Here is a 20,704-nt window from a genome sequence, read left to right on the forward strand (position 1 = left end):
TAATAGTATTAAGAGGTGGGGCCTTTAGAAAGTGGTTAAGTCATGAGGGCTTTTCCCTCATGAATCAATTTAGTGCCCCTATAAAAGAGGTTGAAGGGAGCTGCCTGGCCCCTTCTACTATGTGAGAACATATAGAAGTCACCATCTATGAAGAACAGACCCTCGAAATCTGTTGACACTTGATCTGGGACTTCCTAGCCTCCAGAACTGTGAGCAATGAATTTCTGTTTTTTACAAATTACCCAGTCTAGGTACTTTGTCATAGTCACCTGAAGGGACTAAGACACCATTTTGTGTTGTACTTCATTCTAAGCATTTCCTATGTGCAAGTCACTTCCTATAATTTGCTTGTTTATAAGCTTTGTGGCATTAATTATCCTCATTTCACAGGAGGCTGAGGCTCAGCAAGGCTAAATAACTCTTCTAAGATTACACAGCTAGCAACTATGGCAGATACTGTTGGATGACGGTATCCAACTCCATTTACAATGCCCTTCTGCCAGGTTCCCATCCAGACAGAGTAGACATGTGACACTGTTGTGGCCAACTCAGTGTAGGTGGAAGTCCACAGGAGGAACTCCTTTGCTCTTTACCACTTTTCCTGCCTGGAACTTGGATAAGAAGTCTGGAGATACAGCATCTGAAGATTAAGGTCAACACACTGAAGATGGCAGAGTAGAAAGAGGAAAAGAGCCTAGATCCCTGGGGTATTACTGAATTATCATGCCATCTGTTACTACATATAATTATGACCTGATATAAATAAGTCCATGTCTATTTAAGTGACTGCACTTGAGTTTTTTTATTTTGTTTTTTTTGTTTTTTGTTTTTTGAGATGGAGTCTCACTCTGTAGCCCAGGCTGGAGTGCAATGGCATGAACTCAGCTCACTGCAACCTTCACCTCCCAGGTTCAAGTGATTCTCCTGCCTCAGCCTCCCAAGTAGCTGGGATTACATGCCCTGCTAATTTTTGTATTCTTAGTAGAGGTGGGGTTTCACCATATTGGCCAGGCTGGTCTTGAACTCCGGACCTCAAGTGATCCATCTGCCTCAGCCTCCCAAAGTGCTGGGATTACAAGCGTGTGCCACCGCGCCTGGCCAGCACTTGAGTTTTCTGATATTTGTATCATAAAAGACACCTGACTGGTAAGTTTCAGAACTGGAAATTAAATCTAAAACTCTAAAGCCCATGCTCTTCCCAATGAATATTTCTGAAAGCATTCTCTTTAGTAAACTCATTCTTAATACTTTCAGAGTGACTTTTTGAGTACTGAGAACAATCTTAGTACTCATAACTACTACAAATATTCCTTACTTTATAAAGTGAATGTGTTCCTCAAAAGTCATATGTAAATAAATGTAAACACATAATTTTGAACACATTAAAGGATTTTAAAAGAAATATATAATACATAGTCATATAAAATATTCAGAAAATATTTTTATGATACTAAATAGGAAATTAGGTGGGGGTTAGCAAGTTTAAAATTGTATCCAACAAATATATTTTTTCAAATTGTGGTTCATCTGTCTGGAATTTGCAATGCAGTTTTACTATCAGGAACCTCAGAAGGCAGGTAAGTCAGGCTTGAAAGAATTAACCTGCATTCACTAGGATGGCAATAACCAAAACAAAAACAAAGGTTGGCAAGAATGTGGAGATACTGGAACCCTTATACACTGTTGTTGGGAATGTAAGATGGTGTGGCTGCTTTGGAAAACATTATGGCAGTTGAACAAAAGATTAAACATAGAGTTACCAAGAGACCCAGGAATTGTATTCCTAAATATATGCCCAAGAGAAATAAAAATATGTCTACACAAAACGTGTACACAAATATTAATAGAAGAATAATTCATAACAGCTGAAAAGTGGAAACAACCAAAAAGTTCATCAACCAAGGAATAAATAAATAAAATGTGTTCCAAATAATGGAACATTATTAAAAAAAAGGAATAAAGGGCCAGGCGCGTTGGCTCATGCCTGTAATCCTAGCACTTTGGGAGGCCAAGGCAGGAGGGTTGCCTGAGCTCAGGAGTTCCATACCAGCCTGGGCAACATGGTGAAACCCAGTCTCTACTAAAATACAAAAAAAATCAGCCGGGCATTGTGGCGTGCACCTGTAATCCCAGCTACTTAGGAGGCTGAGACAGGAGAATCACTTGAACCCGGGAGGCAGAGGTTGTAGTGAGCCGAGATCACACCATTGCACTCCAGCCTGGGTGACAGAGTAAGACTCCATCTCAAAAAAAAAAAAAAAAAAAAAGAAAGGAATAAAGTATTGATACATGTTACACCATAGATAACCTTGAAGACATTATACTAAATGAAAGAAGCCAGTCACAAAAGACCACATATTATATGATTCCTTTTACATGAAGTGTCCAGTGTAGGCAAATCAACAGAGACAGAAAGCAAATAGTGGTTGCCATGGACTGGGAAGATTGAGGGGAAATAGGAAGCGACTGCTCATGGACGTGATTTTTTTTTTTTGGCATGATGAAAATGTTCAATATTGATTGTAGTGATGGGTGGATGTGATTTTTTTGGGCATGATGAAAATGTTCAATATTGATTGTAGTGATGGGTGCTAAAACTCAAGGAATGATATACTTTAAATAAGGTGAATTGTATGGTGGATGAATTATACTTAATAAAGTGTTATATAAAAAACAAAAGAAAGAATGAATTAACGAAACAACCAGGATAAGCAGTTCAGGAGATCCTTCCAGGTTCTGGGAGATAGTGAAGATCCTCAAGACACTAGGCTGTCTCTGTCAATCTGGCACTGCCTGGTTTTTCTGTGTGCTTGAAGTGCAAAGTTTGCTGCCATACTGCCCTCACCTTCACATTCCTAAAGTTGACTTAGCAATGAGACTCTAGTCGTCTTGCTCTCATGGCTTTTCTACTTTACCCTATGGCAAGGGGTAGAGGTTTAGTCTCCAATGGTGTAGCCAGAGAAATCCCTGTTAGAATCCCTGCTCCTTTACTTCTTAGTAAAGTGACTTTGGAGAGGTAATGTGAGCTCCCCAAGCCGTCTGTAAAATGGGAACAATAACAATAGTTCCCTCACAAGGTTAAGTTGAGAATTGAAGATGTCATGCACATGAAGTACAGAGCACAGTACTTAGCATATTGCATCTCTTCAATCAATTCCACCCATCCCTGATATCAGAGTTTTCATCACCTCTTTGGTACCAGAATATGCCTCTGTTTAACTCCTGTTCAGAATGAAAGGTGTACGCCTCTTGCCCATGGCATGTAGCTGGTAACTCTAGGCCTGGCAATGTGTTCATAAAATCTGTCTAGTTTCTACATGGACTTTCTTGACTGATGAGGTGTTTCTTTTTAGGTTTCACTTAATCAAAATTATTCTGAGTATCCAAAAAGTGGAGAGAGAGAGCAAGATTAGGTTATTCTCTTCCATAGAGACCAGGCTTGGTGGCTGGGAGAATTGCCTGAAACCCAGGAGGCAGAGGTTGCAGTGAGCTGAGATTGTGCCACTGCACTCCAGCCTGGGCGACAGAGACCGTGGCTCAAAAACAAAAACAAAAACAAAACAAAACAAAAACCCTATAAATAAATAAAAAGATTTTTTTTTTAAAAAGAAGGTTATTCCCTTCCATAATGATGAGAACTGAATAGAATATCTTAAATATGTCCTGAGATCTGGTCCTCCACACACCTTCAGCAGAAAATAAGTTAAAAAGACAGTCAGGCAACCTATGTTCAAATTCCACCTCTCCTTCTCTGCAGCTGTGTGGTCCTGGATACATTACCTGACCTCACTAAGTCTCAGTTCCCTTGTCTATACAAATGGGAAAAATAATTGTATGCAGCTGTCTTAGTCTCTTTGAGCTGCCATACAAATACCTTAGACTAGGCAATTTATAAACAACAGAAATTTATTGTTTACAGTTCTGGAGGCTTGGAAGTCCAAGATCAAGGCATCAGCAGATTCAGTGTCTGGTGAGGGCTCACTCTCTGCTTTATAGACAGCACCTTCTGGTTGTGTCCTCACAGGGTAGAAGGGCAAACAAGCTCTCTTTCAGGCCTCTTAAGGAAGGGCAATAATTCCATCCATGAGGGCTTTACCCTCATGACCTAATCTCACTTCAAAGGCCCCAACTCTTGTTACTATTGCATTGGGGGTTTGTTTCAACATATGAATTTTAGGAGGATATAAGCATTTGTACGATCCCAGGGCTTCACATGGTTGTATAGGGTATTAAATGAGGCAGCATTTATAAAGCTCTTGGCCCAGTGCTTGGCAAACAGTAAGGGTCCAATAAATGCTTTACAAAATGGTTTGTGAAATTTTTAAGAATTACTGACAGAAAAAAAAAAGCATACTTCAACAACACCACAGAAGGCTTATTTTATTTTATTTTATTTTATTTTATTTATTTTATTTTATTTATTTTTTGAGACGGAGTTTCCCTCTTGTTGCCCAGGCTGGAGTGCAATGGCACGATCTTGGCTCACTGCAAACTCCCGTCTCCTGAGTTCAAGCAATTCTCCTGTCTCGGCCTCCCCAGTAGCTGGGATTACACGTGTGTGCCACCACACCTGGCTAATTTTTGCATTTTTAGTAGAGACGGGGTTTCACCATGTTGGCCAGGCTCATTTCAAATTCCTGATCTCAGGTGATGCACCCGCTTCAGCCTCCCAAAGTGCTGGGATTACAGGCGGGAGCCACTGCGCCCAGCCGGCATCTTATTTTATTTTATTTATTATTATTTTTGAGATGGAGTCTCGCTCTTTCACCCAGGCTGGAGTGCAGTGGCATGATCTCAGCTCACTGCAACCTCTGCCTCCTGGGTTCAAGCAATTCTCCCTGCTTCAGCCTCCTGAGTAGCTGGGATTACAGGCGCCCACCACCACGCCCCAGCTAATTTTTGTATTTTTAGTAGAGATGCAGTTTCACCATGTTGGCCAGGCTGATCTTGAACTCCTGACCTCGGGTGATCCACCAGCCTCAGTCTCCCAAAGTGCTAGGATTACAGGCATGAGCCACTGTGCCTGGCCTGGAATTTTATTTTTTAATAAACTAAACAAAACAAGAAACACGGATAAGGTAAGCAACTTGTCCTAGTTTGCCCACAACTTTCTAGGTTTTAAAACTGAAAATCCTTTGTCCTGAAAACCCCCTTAGTATAGGGCAAACAGGAAAGTTGATCAGCTATGTAGACACTAAATTTAAGATCTGAGGGTCATTATTAACAATAGCTTCCATGAATTTAGTGGTAACATGGCATAATTATACACACTTTAAAAGCCAAATTCCACATAATTAATTAGAACAAACCTGTGTGTTAGGTTTTATTTTTAGGCCCATTTAAAGATTAAAAATAATAGCAATTCAGGGAAATTAAGTTGTTGAAACCCTAGAAGAAGAATAGAGCAGGGATTTAAGCAATAATTTATTATTTAATTTTATTTTTTGAGATGGAGTCTTGTTCTGTCGCCCAGGCTAGAGTGCAGTGGTGCAGTCTCGGCTCACTGCAACCTCTGCCTCCCGGGTTCAAGCAATTCTCCTGCCTCAGCCTCCTGAGCAGCTGGAATTACAGATGCCCGCCACAATGCCTGGCTAATTTTTGTATTTTCAGTAGAAACCAGGTTTCACCATGTTGGCCAGGCTGGTCTCAAACTCCTGACCTCAGGTTATTCGCCCACCTTGGCCTCCCAAAGTGTGGGATTACAGGTGTGAGCCACTGTGCCCGTCCTAAGCAATGTCTTAAAACTGTGCTGGGCTGTACCACCATTAGGCCCCTGCTACCAGTTACCTACTAATGAATAAAAAGGACAGAAAGATCATAGAGCACTTTGCCTGCCAGAGTGAAAATATTAATGGCTTGAAAAGGGCTTTGGTAGTTTCACTGATCATAAGTAGGAAATAAGGGGTAAATCAGGGTATATATTTAATGTTTGAGGCTGATTTCTTGGATCTCTGCTGGAGGCAGAGCTCTGGCTGAACTGGGGTGGAACTGCTTATATGAAGACATGAGGAAGTGACCTACCTCTTCACATGTACCACGTATTTTGTGTCTATGTAGGTGAGCTTCCCAGCATTCCAGGTGCAAGTCATGTTGCCTGAATATTCATAAATGACACAGGTTACTTCATCAGGAATATCTGGCGGATCTGCAACAAAACATATCACTTAGGAGCTGCCGTAAGAAATATGAAGTTCTCTGGTCCCGAGCCAAGATGGCCGAATAGGAACAGCTCCAGTCTACCGCTCCCAGCGTGAATGATGCAGAAGACGAACGATTTCTTCATTTCCAACTGAGGTACCGGGTTCATCTCACTGGGGTTTATCAGACAGTGGGTGCGGGACAGTGGGTGCAGTGCACAGAGCGTGAGCCGAAGCAGGGCGAGGCATTGCCTCACCCGGGAAGTGCAAGGGGTCAGGGAATTCCCTTTCCTAGCCAAGGAAAGGGGTGACAGATGGCACCTGGAAAATCAGGTCACTCCCACCCTAATACTGCACTTTTCCGACAGTCTCAGCAAATGGCACACCAGGAGCTTATATCCCATGCCTGGCTCAGAGGGTCCTATGCCCATCAAGCCTCACTCATTGCTAGCACAGCAGTCTGAGATCAAACTGCAAGGTGGCAGTGAGGCTGGGAGAGGGCTGCCCGCCATTGCTGAGGCTTGAGTAGGTAAACAAAGTGGCCGGGAAGCTTGAACTGGGTGGAGCCCACTGCAACTCAAGGAGGCCTGCCTGCCTCTGTAGATTCTACCTCTGGGGGCAGGGCATAGCCAAACAAAAGGCAGCAGAAACCTCTGCAGACTTAAATGTCCCCGTCTGACAGCTTTGAAGAGAGTAGTGGTTCTCCCAGCACACAGCTTGAGATCTGAGACCGGACAGACTGCCTCCTCAAGTGGGTCCCTGACCCCTGAGTAGCCTAACTGGGAGGCACCCCCCAGTAGGGGCAGACTGACACGTCACATGGCCGGGTACTCCTCTGAGACAAAACTTCCAGAGGAACAATCAGGCAGCAACATTTGCTGTTCACCAATATTCGCTGTTCTGCAGCCTCCACTGCTGATACCCAGGCAAACAGGGCTGGAATGGACCTCCAGCAAACTCCAACAGACCTGCAGCTGAGGTTCCTGGCTGTTAGAAGGAAAACTAACAAACAGAAAGGACATCCACACCAAAACCCCATCTGTACATCACCATCATCAAAGACCAAAGGTAGATAAAACCACAAAGATGGGGAAAGAACAGAGCAGAAAAACTAAAAATTCTAAAAATCAGAGTGCCTCTCCTCCTCCAAAGGAATGCAGCTCCTCACCAGCAATGGAACAAAGCTGGATGGAGAATGACTTTGACGAGTTGAGAGAAGAAGGCTTCAGACGATCAAACTTCTCTGAGCTAAAGGAGGAAGTTTGAACCCATGGCAAAGAAGTTAAAAACCTTGAAAAAAGATTAGACAAATGGCTAACTAGAATAACCAATGCAGAGAAGTCCTTAAAGGACCTGATGGAGCTGAAAACCATGGCACGAGAACTACGTGATGAATGCACAAGCCTCAGCAGCCAATTCGATCAACTGGAAGACAGGGTATCAGTGATGGAATATCAAATGAATGAAATGAAGTGAGAAGAGAAGTTTAGAGGAAAAAGAATAAAAAGAAATGAACAAAGCCTCCAAGAAATATGGGACTATGTGAAAAGACCAAATCTATGTCTGATTGGTGTACCTGAAAGTGAGAGGGAGAATGGAACCAAGCTGGAAAACACTCTGCAGGATACTTCCCCAGAGTAGGATCCAGGAGAACTTCCCCAATCTAGCAAGGCAGGCCAACATTCAGATTCAGGAAATACAGAGAATGCCACAAAGATACTCCTCAAGAAGACCAGCTCCAAGACACATGATTGTCAGATTCACCAAAGTTGAAATGAAGGAAAAAATGTTAAGGGCAGCCAGAGAGAAAGGTCGGGTTACCCACAAAGGGAAGCCCATCAGAATAACCGCTGATCTCTCAGCAGAAACTCTACAAGCCAGAAGAGAGTGGAGGTCAATATTCAACATTCTTAAAGAAAAGAATTTTCAACCCAGAATTTCATATCCAGCCAAACTAAGCTTCATAAGTGAAGGAGAAATAAAATCCTTTACAGACAAGCAAATGCTGAGAGATTTTGTCACCACCAGGCCTGCCCTAAAAGAGCTCCTGAAGGAAGCACTAAACATGGAAAGGAAAAACCAGTACCAGCCACTGCAAAAACATGCCAAACTGTAAAGACCATTGAGGCTAGGAAGAAACTGTATCAACTAATGAGCAAAATAACCAGCTATCATCATAATGACAGGATCAAATTCACACATAACAATATTAACCTTAAATGTAAATGGGCTAAATGCTCCAATAGAAAGACACAGACTGGCAAATTGGATAAAGAGTCAAGACCCATCAGTGTGCTGTATTCAGGAAACCCATCTCACGTGCAGAGACACACATAGGCTCAAAATAAAGGGATGGAGGAAGATCTACCAAGCAAATGGAAAACAAAAAAAGGCAAGGGTTGCAATCCTAGCCTCCGGTAAAACAGACTTTAAACCAACAAAGATCAAAAGAGACAAAAAAGGCCATTACATAATGGTAAAGGGATCAATTCAACAAGAAGAGCTAACTATCCTAAACATATATGCACCCAATACAGGAGCACCCAGATTCATAAAGCAAGTCCTTAGAGACCTACAAAGAGACTTAGACTCCCCACACAATAATAATGGGAGACTTTAACACCCCACTGTCAACATTAGACAGATCAACGAGACAGAAAGTTAACAACGATATCCAGGAATTGAACTCAGCTCTGCACCAAGCGGACCTAATAGACATCTACAGAACTCTCCACCCTAAATCCACAGAATATATATTCTTCTCAGCACCACACCACACCTCTTCCAAAATTGACCACATAGTCGGAAGTAAAGTATTCCTCAGCAAATGTAAAAAAACAGAAATTATAACAAACTGTCTCTCAGACCACAGTGCAATCAAACTAGGACTCAGGATTAAGAAACTCACTCAAAACTGTTCAACTACATGGAAACTGAACAACCTGCTCCTGAATGACTACTGGGTACATAACGAAATGAAGGCAGAAATAAAGATGTTCTTTGAAACCAACGAGAACAAAGACACAACATACCAGAATCTCTGGGACACATTTAAAGCAGTGTGTAGAGGGAAATTTATAGCACTAAATGCCCACAAGAGAAAGCAGGAAAGATCTAAAATTGACAACCTAACATCACAATTAAAAGAACTGGAGAAGCAAGAGCAAACACATTCAAAAGCCAGCAGAAGGCAAGAAATAACTAAGATCAGAGCAGAACTGAAGGAAATACAGACACAAAAAACCCTTCAAAAAATCAATGAATCCAGGAGCTGTTTTTTTGAAAAAATCAACAAAATTGATAGACCACTAGCAAGACTAATAAAGAAGAAAAGAGAGAAGCATCAAATAGATGCAATAAAAAATGATAAAGGGGATATCACCACCAATCCCACAGAAATACAAACTACCATCAGAGAATACTATAAACACCTCGATGCAAATAAACTAGAAAGTCTAGAAGAAATGGATAAATTCCTGGACGCATACACCCTCCCAAGACTAAACCAGGAAGAAGTTGAATCTCTGAATAGGCCAATAACAGGCTCTGAAATTGAGGCAATAATTAATAGCCTACCAACCAAAAAAAGTCCAGGACCAGATGGATTCACAGCCAAATTCTACCAGAGGTACAAGGAGGAGCTGGTACCATTCCCTCTGAAACTATTCCAATCAATAGAAAAAGAGGGAATCCTCCCTAACTCATTTTATGAGGCCAGCATCATCCTGATACCAAAGCCTGGCAGAGATACCACCAAAAAAGAGAATTTTAGACCAGTATCTCTGATGAACATCGATGCAAAAATCCTCAATAAAATACTGGCAAACTGAATCCAGCAGCACATCAAAAAGCTTATCCACCATGATCAAGTGGGCTTCCTCCCTGGGAGGCAAGGCTGGTTCAACATACGCAAATCAATAAATGTAGTCCAGCATATAAACAGAACCAATGACAAAAACCACATGATTGTCTCAATAGCTGCAGAAAAGGCCTTTGACAAAATTCAACAAGCTTCATGCTAAAAACTCTCAATAAATTAGGTATTAATGGGACGTATCTCAAAATAATAAGAGCTATCTATGACAAACCCACAGCCAATATCATCTGGATGGGCAAAAACTGGAAGCATTCCCTTTGAAAACTGGCACAAGATAGGGATGCCCTCTCTCACCACTCCTATTCAACATAGTGTTGGAAGTTCTGGCCAGGGCAATCAGGCAGGTGAAGGAAATAAAGGGTATTCAATTAGGAAAAGAGGAAGTCAAATTGTCCCTGTTTGCAGATGACATGATTGTATACCTAGAAAACCCCATCATCTCAGCCCAAAATCTCCTTAAGCTGATAGGCAACTTTAGCAAAGTCTCAGGATACAAAATCAATGTGCAAAAATCACAAGCATTCTTATACACCAATAACAGACAAACGGAGAGCCAAATCAAGAGTGAACTCCCATTCACAATTGCTTCAAAGAGAATAAAATACCTAGGAATCCAACTTACAAGGGATGTGAAGGACCTCTTCAAGGAGAACTACAAACCACTGCACAATGAAATAAAAGAGGACACAAACAAATGGAAGAACATTCCATGCTCATGGGTAGGAAGAATCAATATCATGAAAATGGCCATACTGCCCAAGGTAATTTATAGATTCAATGCCATCCCCATCAAGCTACCAATGACTTTCTTCACAGAATTGGAAAAAACTACTTTAAAGTTCATATGGAACCAAACAAGAGCCCGCATCGCCAAGTCAATCCTAAGCCAAAAGAACAAAGCCGGAGGCATCACGCTACCTGACTTCAAACTATACTACAAGGCTACAGTAACCAAAACAGCATGGTACTGGTACCAAAACAGAGATATAGATCAATGGAACAGAACAGAGTCCTCAGAAATAATGACACATATCTACAAACATCTGATCTTTGACAAACCTGAGAAAAACAAGCAATGGGGAAAGGATTCCCTATTTAATAAATGGTGCTGGGAAAACTGGCTAGCCATATGTAGAAAGCTGAAACTGGATCCCTTCCTTACACCTTATACAAAAATCAATTCAAGATGGATTAAAGACTTAAACGTTAGACCTGAAACCATAAAAACCCTAGAAGAAAACCTAGGCAATACCATTCAGGACATAGGCATGGGCAAGGACTTCATGTCTAGAACACCAAAAGCCATGGCAACAAAAGCCAAAATTGACAAATGGGATCTAATTAAACTAAAGAGCTTCTGCACAGCCAAAGAAACTACCATCAGAGTGAACAGGCAACCTACAGAATGGGAGAAAATTTTTGCAATCTACTCATCTGACAAAGGGCTAATATCCAGAATCTACAAAGAACTCAAACAAATTTACAAGAAAAAAACAAACAACCCCATCAAAAAGTGGGCAAAGGATATGAGCAGACACTTCTCAAAAGAAGACGTTTATGCAGCCAAAAGACACATGAAAAAATGCTCATCATCACTGGCCATCAGAGAAATGCAAATCAAAACCACAATGAGATACCACCTCACACCAGGTAGAATGGTGATCATTAAAAAGTCAGGAAACAACAGGTGCTGGAGAGGATGTGGAGAAATAGGAACACTTTTACACTGTTGGTGGGACTGTAAACTAGTTCAATCATTGTGGAAGTCAGTGTGGCGATTCCTCGGGGATCTAGAACTAGAAATACCATTTGACTGACCCATCCCACTACTGGGTATATACCCAAAGGATTATAAATCATGCTGCTGTAAAGACACATGCACACGTATGTTTATTGTGGCACTATTCACAATAGCAAAGACTTGGAACCAACCCAAATGTCCAACAATGATAGACTGGATTAAAAAAATGTGGCACATCTACAGCATGGAATACTATGCAGCCATAAAAAATGATGAGTTCATGTCCTTTGTAGGGACATGGATGAAGCTGGAAACCATCATTCTCAGCAAACTATCACACCACATGTTCTCACTTATAGGTGGGAACTGAACAATGAGAACACATGGACACAGGAAGGGGAACATCACACACCGGAGCCAGTTGTGTGGTGGGGGGACGGGGGAGGGATAGCATCAGGAGATATACCTAATGTTGAATGATGAGTTAATGGGTGCAGCACACCAACATGGCACATGTATACATATGAAACAAGCCTGCACGTTGTGCACATGTACCCTAAAACTTCAAGTATAATTTAAAAAAATTAAATAGATAAATAAAAAGTCACTGGCCAGAAAAGTTGTGATGCAATTATAAACATTGATTGTTTACCTAATCGTTAGCTTTACCTGATTAAACTTATCAACTTTTCACTGAAAAGGGAATTTATTTTAAATTAGTATGTCTCAACTTGTCTGAAAAGATAATACATTTGTAATGGAAGAATAAAAAAAAAGAAATATGAAGTTGTCTATAGTCAGTTGAGAAACTGACAATTTTATTTGAGAAATCAGGCCAATCTGTACTCAGCACCTCCCTGCTCCTCATTCCATCCCTACTACCTTACCTTGCAACCCACTTTACCATCAAATATCCATTCCTCTTCTTCTTATACTTGACTATATTATCCTAAATTCAGTCTCCCCCAGCTACTCCTGTATCTTTCTCTTTTTCTTAACAGCTAAACACTTTTAAAGAGCCTATTATTCTTCATTTCCCATATGCTTTTAAACCCAAAACAATCAGGATTCAGCCTCCACAATTCCACCAAAACCATTGTTGCTAAGGTCATTGATGACTTTCTCTTCAACAGACCCCATCTCTGGTCATTTGTCATTGAGCTTGAGTTTGATGTCATTGAGCAGCATTTGATATTTTGCTCACTCCCTCCTTGAAAGCTCTCTGTTTTAAAGCTGGGTGTGGTGGCTCACATCTGTAGTCTCAGCTACTTGGGAGGCTGAGGCTGGAAGGATCCCTGGAGCCTAAGAGTTTGAGGCTGCAGTGAGCTATGACCAAGACACTGCACTCCAGCCTGGGTGACACAGTGAGACCTTGTCTCAAAAACGAGACAAGAAAAGAAACCTCTTTGCCTTTGGCTCTTGCGAATGGGTTCTTTGTAGTTTTCTTCTACTACTATGGCAGACTATCTTCTTCTCTTGCACATTTTCCACTACTCATTTTAAAAGTTGGATGTTCATACATGCAATAAGATATTACTCAGCCTTAAAAAGGAAGGAAATTTTAACACATGCTACAATGTGGATGAAACTTGAAGACATTATATTAAGTGAAGTAAGACAGACCCTAAAGGAAAAATATTGCATGACCCCTTACACAAGGTATCTGGAAGAGTCAAACTTGTAGAAAGTAGAATGGCAGTTGCTGGGGCTTGGAGGAGAGGGAAGTGGATATTTGTTTCAAGGCTACAGACTTTCCATTTGCAATAAGAGGGTTCTGGAGATAAATGGTAGTGATGGTGGTACAACAGTGTAAATGTACTTAGTGCCACTGAACTGTACACTTAACCATGGTAAAAATGGTACATTTTATGTTATGTATTTTACCACCACCACAACAAGGTTTTTTTAAAGTTTGGTATTCATGCAACTCTATTTCAAGGCTCTTTTCCTGTCACTCCACTCAACTCATCCCACCCCCATTCCTGCCCAGCTCTTTCTCCAGGTGGCCATGTTATGGCGAATATTTTTATTTTTCATTGGCTAGCATCTTTCCCTCTTGAGAAGTGACATCCCCTCCAGCCCCTCACTCCAATCTCACCCCCACCCCAACCCCAAGACCTATCAATCAAGAGGCTCTCCACAGAAGTGTGCCTTTGAGGTAGGCTGACTAATAGGAGTGTGCCTTTGGGAATGAACATATGACTCAAGATGAACCAATCAGAATTCTCTAAGGCACTTTTTCTAAACCATTGTAAAAGAAGCACACTCTTTCCTCCTGAAACTGCTATCTCTGAGAAGCATGTGAGCTGTAAGTTGCTGGTGGCCATCTTGCTGTCATTGTGAAACAGGCTTTTTCACAGTCATTAGTCTATTTAAGAATGAAGCCAACACAGGGGAAAACAATACCTAGCAGACTGGAAAAGATGAGAGAGTTCTGATGACATTGAGTTTTGGGGGCCTCTAAAGCCTATGAAACCCCAACAACTATAGAATGACATCTAGAATTTTCAGTTATATCATTCAATAGTGAATAAGATTAAGATTTTTTTAAGTATAGAAATTTTGAGTGTTTGTTAAATATTCACTTTTCAGGTGTGGCTCTCTTAGTTCATCCCTACGTGTGAAATACTGCTGGGACACTTGACTGCTCAGAGAATGACAAGACAAATGGAAGGATAGGGGCTCATAAAGAATGAAAATACAGACATTTATGCATCTGAAGTTACATCCAAAGATTTATCTTAAGTACATATATGCTTTCACTTCACCTGCAAATTGCTTACCAAAAATATTGCTTGTAAAATAATAAACAAATATATTAAAAATTTTATTCTCACTGCAAATCAAGGCAGTACTAGATGTCATTCAAACGTATCAAATTAGCAAGGATTTTGAAAAATGTTAGTACACAGTGTTGGAGTGGACTCATGGAAATCCTCTAACACACTTCTGGTGGAAGTACAAATTGGTACAGCCTTTATGGAGAGCACTTTACATATCACAATCTGTAAAAGCAGGTGTAATATTTTGCAACTCAGCAATTATACATCTAAGAATGCATCCTTATTGAAATGTTCATAGATATATAAAATATTTAGCTTAAAGGATGTTCCCTTATTGTTCATAACAATGAAAAAATTGTAAACAAACTTAATTTTCCAAAATAAGGGTAAATAAACTATAATACAGTCCTAAACACATCCAAAAGCAATGTTGAAGAAGACAGTTTAAGTACTTGGCCTTTGGAAGGAATTAAAAGTATATTTAGTGAAGTCATGATCATATGGCAAAGTGAAAAAAGCAGGTTGCAAAATGGTTCAATTAGTGGTTTCATTTAAGTGAGAGATTGAGAAAGAGAGGGTCTGAAATTTCAAAGACATATTCCAAATTATTAAAGAGGAATTATGGTTACTAGTAAAGTTATGGTTTTATGGGAATGATAGGTATTTCTTTTTTGCTGGTCTACATCTTAAAAACTATATTGAATGCAATTTGATTTTATAATTAAAAAACTATTTTCATATATCGAAGGTCTAATATCCTTTTAAAAAAACCTATATTCGAACAGTAAGAACACACTAAAAAGTACTTTACAACATTTTGGTGACTTGTAGCATTGAGTTACAATGGAGAGAAACTGGGCTCCAAGTAGGGTAAAATAAATCTTTGTTTTAATTGAGCCTTAAATGAAGTAGGTGTGGAAACATAAATTTAAATTATTTTGGAGTTTGAGTTGTGGTCCCTCATTGATTACAATGATTTGTGCTGAAGTTATTTTTTCCTCTGGTTTCAGATAGAGAGTGTCATTGATTTGGCTATCAGATCGTTTGGGCTGTGTTACTCCACAGCATCCTACATGAAGTGAATTCTCGGGGTTACAAATGTCCAGTGGTTAATTAACTTTGCAAAAGATCAAAAAGATGACTATACACACACATGCAAATAAGTGTTTGTTAACATGAAGCAATGTAAAGATGGGCCTGTGAGTATGGTTATGATAATAACATCAAGTTGTTGTTAGGCCTCATTGCCAGGTTATTCAATATCCAAGAACAAAACCTGGCTATACAACTAGATACTAGAGAATACTCTGAGGTATACAAAAGGGGGCTTATGTTTTTGCTCTTTCCTGCCAATCCCACCCCTCCCCTATTATTGGGACACTCAGGAATCACAGGCCAGGTTTCTTATTAATTCAGAGTCTAGCCAAGGATCCTTTTCTACTGAGAACTTCTTGAAAACAGTCTGTGATTTCCTCTTCTTTGTACTTCTAGCATTTAACACATTTTTGGTGCATAGTAACCACTCAATAAAGTTTATTCCATGAATTGATTGGCTTGATTAAGATAATAACATGAAGGATTAAAATGGAGAGAGACGCAATGCTTCTGGCAAAGATCACTCTACAATTTCTTACTCAAGCAGGGCACAGGCCAGCCTAATTGTTCCGTAATCATACTTAATAGCAATGTTAGAAACAAATATTCAAAGGCTTTTATTGAATAACAAATGTGCTTTCATCATTGTAAATAAAGTCCAAAAGTTAAAATTTAAAAAGTCAAAGATATTTAAAATTTTAAACAAATGATTAAGTGGAAACATGACTGTTTGTGCATGGTTTAATTTGGTATTTTTAAATGAATAAAGACATCTTGTATTTTATCCCATGATTGGTGTGGCCTGATTAGAACAAATTTCCAATAATATGTGTGCATTTAGTCTTAGATAAGAATCTAAGAAGTGTCTAGGATTGTGGCTAAAAATGGAAATTGTGATAATATGGTTTATATTTCACAAATTATACATTAAAGCACAGCACTTTAAAATATATTTGGATAGCTTTTCAAGGAAAGCAATGACTCATTTATCTTGTCTTTTACAATTTGTCTCTAGTCTAAAAAAATACATATAATCATTTTGTTCAAAGCAGTGATGATAAGTTGACATAATAAATCTCACATGACAAATATCCTGTGATCAAAGTGGTCCAGTGAAAGCAATGTGATTTCTAGAATGCCACAAAACCCTCAAAAACCCTTTTTTGACCTACTTAAATAGGAAGTTTTGTTTGCTAAGAATGTAGAGCTCAAGAAGACATTCAGCTTGAATCCAGGGGTTTGAGTAAATTCTCACCTGGCAGTTACATTTTTACACTCATAACCAGAGGCCTAGGTAAGGAGTTACAATTCACAAACTCAAAAGTTAAATAAGTGGAAAGAGTGATGTTCTTTCTAAGCAGCCATCAGCAGAGAATGTATTTCTATTAGGCTGTCCTGGAAGAGGAACAAAGTCCATTCTCTTACCTTCTACATTGCCTGGTGTTGGGTTTGGGGACAGAGGCCCCCCAGCCAACACTTCGGAGGGCTTTTGGGAGTAATCAGTTATACAAACTGCAACACACGGAAGGTGGTGTTAAATAAAATGTATAGGAGACCATTGTTTTGGACTGAGCTCCTGCACTAGGCCCCCACATGCCAAACCAAAATGAAGTCACTCCTGTTAAGTGACATGTAACCAAGCTGAAACTTTAAGGAAGCAGGTAAAACTCCCACAGACTAGTTTTTCCTGAAAACAGAAAATTCACAGCAACCACGTAGAAAGAGCCCAGTCAACCTGAGCAGGGATGATAAGGAAACCCCCTCTGCTTTAACCATTACAAGGAAAATAACCTGAAGTAACAATGTTAACCAATCTGGTAGTTTTTATAAAAATTTCTATTTCTTGTTCCTACCTTACAAAAACCAACTGTTCTGTTAGAATAGTAGAACCAAAACTAAGTATATAATTATACAAGCCAGCCCATATCACTATAGTAACTTAAACACCTCCAGGACACTCAGAGCACATATCAGTTTTTTAGAAAGAGATGCTGCCGATTCATGAATCACACATAAAAACCTATCAGATCTAAAAACTAAATTTGCTGAAATTTTGTTTTTTAACAGAGACAATGTTTATTTTGCTTCCTTTTTTTTCCTCTGGCTTAAATTAACAACTAACCTTTTTCTGTAACTGTGAAAGTTGCTTATTTGCCCTCCAAAGAAATTGTATAGTCTCTCTACCCCACTCCCACCCCCAAAGGATAAATAGTAAAGTATTTAAGCATTGAGGTTTGGTTATGTTTCGTGAGGATGTGGACAAGCTAAGAAGATTTCTTACATCAGATAAGATGTCTGCCTGCGGTTTAATTTCCACAATTTAGGGCAAGTTTAGCAGCTTTAAGGCATCAGTTTAAGGTAGGTTTATTCTTTGACTCCAAAACCTATGACTTTCCTTCCTCAACTCACCTCTACAACTTTCTATAGTTCCTTCTCTTGAAAAGCTTGCAAGATCAGCTGCTCAGAGTTAAGTAGGACAATGGCCTCATTATAGAGCAAGGAAGCCTCTTACTTTCCCAGCAGCCACAATGGGGTCAGGTGGTAGTGGTGATATGGGTCTGCCCCCCAGCTAAGTTGTAAAGTTGAAGACGAAGCAAGAACTGAGGCTTGATTCTCAAAAATATGGAGGACGGGAACGTGGCAAAGACACAAATTCCTTTATTTTTTACTGAAAATGGGTTCAAGTGCCATAGAGAATGAATATCTGAGTTAAAACAGTGCTGAACTTATTGATTTACACCCTTCATAATAGTAGAACCCAAACTAGGTGTATAAATTATACGAGCCAGCCCATATCACTATAGTGATTTAAACACCTCCAGGACACTCAGAGCACACATTGAATTTAGCGTATATTTTTAAGATTGACTTGACTAAGCTTTTAAATAAATTAATAATTATTCCCTTCAAGGTGGGTTTTAAGAAAAAGAAAAAAATTAATAGTTACAATAACAAACACAGTGATTCTAAATTGGAATAGTGAGATTAGGAACAGAGGATTGTAGGAGACTCTCCCTATGTTTTATCAAAAGGATGCATTTTTAAGGATTTGGGTACTGATGTACTTTAAACTTTATCATATGCTTCCAAATAAATTATTGAAATTAAGTGCATAACGCAGCCTGTATAATTAGCCTCCTTTTACAGGCGAGGAATTGAGGCTTAAGCAACTTGTCCAAGGTCACAAACCTAGCAGTACAGTGGGAGCACAAAACTAGTTTTGCAACTCTCCCTAAACCTTGGCCTCAAAATTTCTCAATGGGATCTGCTTCAAGGTTAATTATATTATATTAGTTTAGAAAAATAAACAAGAAGATTAAAAGAGCAACATTTTAAATCCAACGGGGCTGGCCCTCACATATGCAGTGTTCGTTCAGGGTAGAGGTGAAAAATTGTTTTTTGAATGTATTGGCAACATTTTAAAATTTAGAGAGTACATATTAAAATTTTATATTTCTGTCTTCCTTTGAAAAGCCAAAAGATGTAGGAATACCGGGCACCTGTGATTACTGGATCTGGGCAGTGGCTACAGTTCATATAGTTCACCAACCTGGCCCTGGAGACATTTGAGTTTGCAGCTCCTGTATGAAACTAATCTAAAAACTGAACTATATTATTTTGTCCCTATTTTTAGACTAGTGTGGTAATGACCAGTTAATTGTTAGACTAGCTTTTGTTTGCATTTCGAATGTGCCCCAACACTTACATCCAGAAGAAATGTCTTTTCCACATATCAGTGTCTCTTGAAAATGTTTCGGACACTCAGCAGTGCAGTACATAGAAGCATGTGGTTCCAGAAAGTTTCTATACCAAAGCCGAGCTGTTGTTTTATTAATCCTTGTGATTTGAAATCTTTCTTTGATGCCATTTTTATAAAAATGAAGTTTCCTTGGTTGGCAGTTCTTAATTGCTGCTTGGCAATATATAGAGATATTCATACCCATCTTAAAAATTGTGGCTGGTTCTACCCAGATGTGGCCAGAGCAGTTTATATTTGTAATTCCTAGAAATAAATGGAAAAATAATAAATTACATGTAAAACATTAAATCAAGAGATTCAGAAGAATATGCTATTGCATTTTAAATTTATTATTTCTATTAACTAAATGATTCCATTGAAAACAGTTTTAGGACTAGATGTATCTTTTCATAAACTAGCCTATTACAGTGTGTTTCTGTTAGGCTTTTTTTTTTTTTTTTTTTTTTTTTGAGACAGTCTCATTCTGTCACCCAGGCTGCAGTGCAGTGTCGCAATCTCGGCTCACTGCAACATCCTCCTTCCAGGTTCAAGCGATTCTCCTGCCTTAGCCTCCTGAGTAGCTGGGATTACAGGTGAGCACCACCACACCTGGCTAATATGGGGTTTCACCATGTTGGCCAGGCTGATCTTGAACTCCTGACCTCAGGTGATCCACCCGCCTCGGCCTCCCAAAGTGCTGGGATTACAGGCGTTAGCCACCTCGTCCGGCCTCTGTTATGCTTTTATTGATGTTCAGCACCATGACACAAGACTAGAGTCAGCCTGGAAGGTTCTCTAAGTGTCTAAAGAGCAAATATAATTAGCTCTCCTACTTTAAAGTAGAGAACCAAGAGATTATAAACCTACAGTATTTTTCAAAGGTAAGATTAGAAATAACACTGGGCACTGTAGAATCTGAACCCCATTCTCTAGCTACTCAACCAATCTTTTGTTCTTTTTTAGATAAAGCCTACTTTTTTCAGTAAATTTTGAATATAATGAATAAAATCATACTCTTGCCAATGGCCCACGTAGTTACTATGTGCCTGGCACAAAGTAACTGTCAATAAGTGGTTTGTGAAATAGAATTGCATCCAAATGTTTGACAGGTAATTATATGACAGTTATAATAGTTTGACAATAGAACATGCCAACTCAAACTAATAAGCTCCTTTGTGGAAATATTCACATGTGAGTAAGAGGGCTGTCTAGAAGGGAAATTTGAGAAAGAAATCCTGCATTTGGAAGGAGATTGGGCCATTTTTATTTCATTCTATGTAATTTTTATGCACACATTTTTTCTAGTCTAATAGTATTTGTATTCTTCAGAGA

The 20,704-nt window shown here is 39.5% G+C and overlaps 1 protein-coding gene across 1 annotated transcript in view; it reads right to left on the minus strand.

Annotated features, from left to right (window-relative positions):
* Window positions 1-20,704, minus strand: part of IL23R (interleukin 23 receptor) — a 122,676-nt gene that overhangs the window by 72,741 nt on the left and 29,231 nt on the right. Inside the window, exons 3-4 of the mRNA XM_055350436.2 lie at window positions 19,340-19,636; window positions 6,022-6,145 (exon numbers count right to left, since the gene is read on the minus strand). Of these exons, the coding sequence (XP_055206411.1) occupies window positions 6,022-6,145; window positions 19,340-19,636 (421 nt within the window). The remainder of the gene's footprint in view (window positions 1-6,021; window positions 6,146-19,339; window positions 19,637-20,704) is intronic.

The sequence above is a fragment of the Gorilla gorilla genome, chromosome 1 (genome assembly GCF_029281585.2).
Source record: "Gorilla gorilla gorilla isolate KB3781 chromosome 1, NHGRI_mGorGor1-v2.1_pri, whole genome shotgun sequence".
In the NCBI taxonomy this organism is placed as follows: domain Eukaryota; kingdom Metazoa; phylum Chordata; class Mammalia; order Primates; family Hominidae; genus Gorilla; species Gorilla gorilla.